General features: G+C 32.4%; 1 protein-coding gene across 1 annotated transcript; it reads left to right on the top strand.

The window, feature by feature from the left end:
• Nucleotides 1-923: 923 nt before the first annotated feature.
• LOC111516298 (uncharacterized) lies at nucleotides 924-1,560 on the top strand. The gene is made up of 2 exons (XM_023172466.2): nucleotides 924-1,172; nucleotides 1,226-1,560. Exons 1-2 carry the CDS (start codon nucleotides 1,058-1,060, stop codon nucleotides 1,414-1,416), a joined length of 306 nt encoding a protein of 101 aa, XP_023028234.2. The 5' UTR covers nucleotides 924-1,057; the 3' UTR covers nucleotides 1,417-1,560.
• Nucleotides 1,561-2,771: the final 1,211 nt, after the last annotated feature.

Raw genomic sequence — 2,771 nt, 5'->3', positions numbered from 1 at the left:
AACTCCGTTTGAGACAATGAAATAATATGCGAAATGAGTACTTTGACAATCTGAATATTTTAATAAATTGCTTGTCATAACTCAGTTTTAGAGAATCGATCTTAATTTTAAACCATAAATTTGGAGGTGGATTTTTGATAAAATTATCTCCAGGATATTCGTCCTGGAGTGGACATTCATCTCATTTATTTTATAATCTACATCTCTATGTATTTGTCATCAGTGTCAGTTTTCATTTTCCATTAGCAATTTCAAAATTTCTGACATGAAACGAATGACAAATGAACAACTCAGAAAAATATATGTACTACAATTTTTAATACAATCAACTCATAAAATCAAAGTGATCCATCCGACCATATGGTCGGTCGGTAGCCAAACGGTTCGGCGTGAGTGCTTTGTTCACTCACTCGAATTGACTGCAGTGTTGGTCGGTGGTTCAAGCCCTAGTCTGAACGATCGATCTTCACTTGCTACCGTCCAACCCGTGTTAGGAATCACACGTTAAAAGGTTAAGACCTCGTTAATCCTTAGCTCGCACAAGTTTCGACTTCTGAGGGTTGTCGTTCGTAGGGGTGCGACAGCTGGTTAACGGAAAAACAGATTTTAAACAGATTTTTTTAAAACAGATTTAAACAGATTTTTTAAACAGATTTAAACAGAACCAAATAAAAAAAAATTGAGGGTATCAGTAATTTTCCATGTTATTTCAAGATTTACAATTCATACGGCACTCCCTTATCAGTTATCATATCACTTATAAGGAATATATTATTCTGTTTTGTGATCGTTTTTCGTCGGGATCAACTAAAAAACCGAGAAACCGAGGCATGTTCGGAAAGCGTGCCCCCGATCTAAAACCAATACTACAGTTTTCAATTTCACTCTTAGTCATTCAAGGTCGACTGTAGTGATCAGGGCGTCAACTTGAATGCGATTTCGATTTGAATTTTTGACATAAATCATATGACTGAAATTTCCATATGACATGACACACTCTTAACATTGAATTAACATTAAATTAACGTTTAACTTATCCTTCGAATTAATTCTATAGATGAAGATGGGTGAGCAATCGATTACTCCCAACAAAAGTGGAATATCTAACAGTGACCAAAGTGAAAACACTGAACATGAAATGAACTCTGATAATGAAGATATGTCACCTGAGGGTGAGACTCTCTGAGACACTGCTCATTATTTTCTACGTACTATTTGATTTTAGAATTCGCCAATTTGGATAGTCAGTTAGACGAATTGAATTCTGCTCTTGATGATATTGAGCAAAAAAATGATGACATACATGCCAAGCTCCTACAGTTATTGCATGCCAATAGGGAAGTTCGAAAACAATTGAAACTGGATCAGGAAGACAGAGCTGTTATGGAAACAGATTCAGACGTGGCCAAGCATTAAGTATAGAACATATGCATTCCATTGTGTTTATAACTGAATTATCATTTTACAGAAGTTTTCTTGTTTTGTCAATAATGTGTACATAATTATATTACCCTACATAGTGAAATAAGGACTAATAAAAGTTCTGAATTAACAAATAAATACTTGTTTTCGGTTATTATAAACACAATATTTCATACAAATTCAAATCCTAAGAATTTAGGTTCCATTCAGTTTTAATAAAATAGGTAGCATGAATATAATACTGTAGTAGCCAGTAGTCTCTATTGAGATGCATTATATTGAGCGCATTAAATTAATGCGCTTTGTAAATCTGAATTTTGCATAACTTATTGCTTATGATGATAATATTAGATGTTCTCGTTTTTGTGGGAAGTACTATTGGGAGATTTGAACGTTGATTTTCTGAGAAAAAAATCCATATACCAGATGAGTCACGAGTAACAGGACATCTATATACGAGATATATTTCTGAAGTTGTTCTATTCATAACCAGACAATGCAGGTCACTCGAGGGCATGATTTAAATTTTTTTTTCTTTATACAAGGTATTCCTGAAAAATGTATATCAAAGTTATGTTTTTTAACCTAACAACTCATTCATTTTTTTGAATTCTAAGAGGATTTGCATTGAGGTTATTCATTGCCGAATGCAACCAATTTCGAGATATTGCAATTTTTATGAAAAATCAACTAGTCTGAAAAAAAGTTTTTTCTCAATATATTCTAGTCAATTCGAACGATTTCTTCAGAGGGTGTTCAAAAATAATGATTATGTTCAACTTTAAACCTTATTATCTTTGATTTTTCAAATAAAATATCCTATACATTTTGACTCCCAAGATGAAGGTCCCCTAATTTCTTTTTGAATGATGTACATTGCTATAACTAAACAAAAGTTTTCAAGTGAATAATGATTTTAGTTCAGTTTTGTTTTTGATACTTCGACAAAGTTAAGCCATTTTGTTGTGAATGGTGATCTCAGCAATACAACTTCAACTTTTGAAATTGAGATTTTAATATTCAATACAAAAACATGTTGTGAAAAATTGTGGCAGTTTAAAATCTGTTTAACAACATTCATAACAACAACATTCTCTTTTTTCATCACCATGTTGATCAATCAAAATTGAAAATGTCTACTCAAAAAACATCAGCTTACAGAGTGTGTTCTGCTTTGATCATATCAATAGGATAAATACAACACATAGCCATTGCTTATTGGGTATTCTCAAGTCGGCGGTCGTTTTTCTGTTAATTGAGTCTAATTTTGTGTGATTTTGTTACGGCTAATTGCACTGAAAACATCCGTTTAAGATAATTTTTAATTTTGGAGCGAATTGAAAGTTTTA

This window comes from Leptinotarsa decemlineata, unplaced genomic scaffold, assembly GCF_025532065.1.
Source record: "Leptinotarsa decemlineata unplaced genomic scaffold, Ldec_3_MD MMD2_P_RNA_scaffold_14, whole genome shotgun sequence".
NCBI lineage: Eukaryota > Metazoa > Arthropoda > Insecta > Coleoptera > Chrysomelidae > Leptinotarsa > Leptinotarsa decemlineata.
Note: the sequence above shows the minus strand (reverse complement) of the source record. Positions and strands in the feature narration are given on the sequence as shown.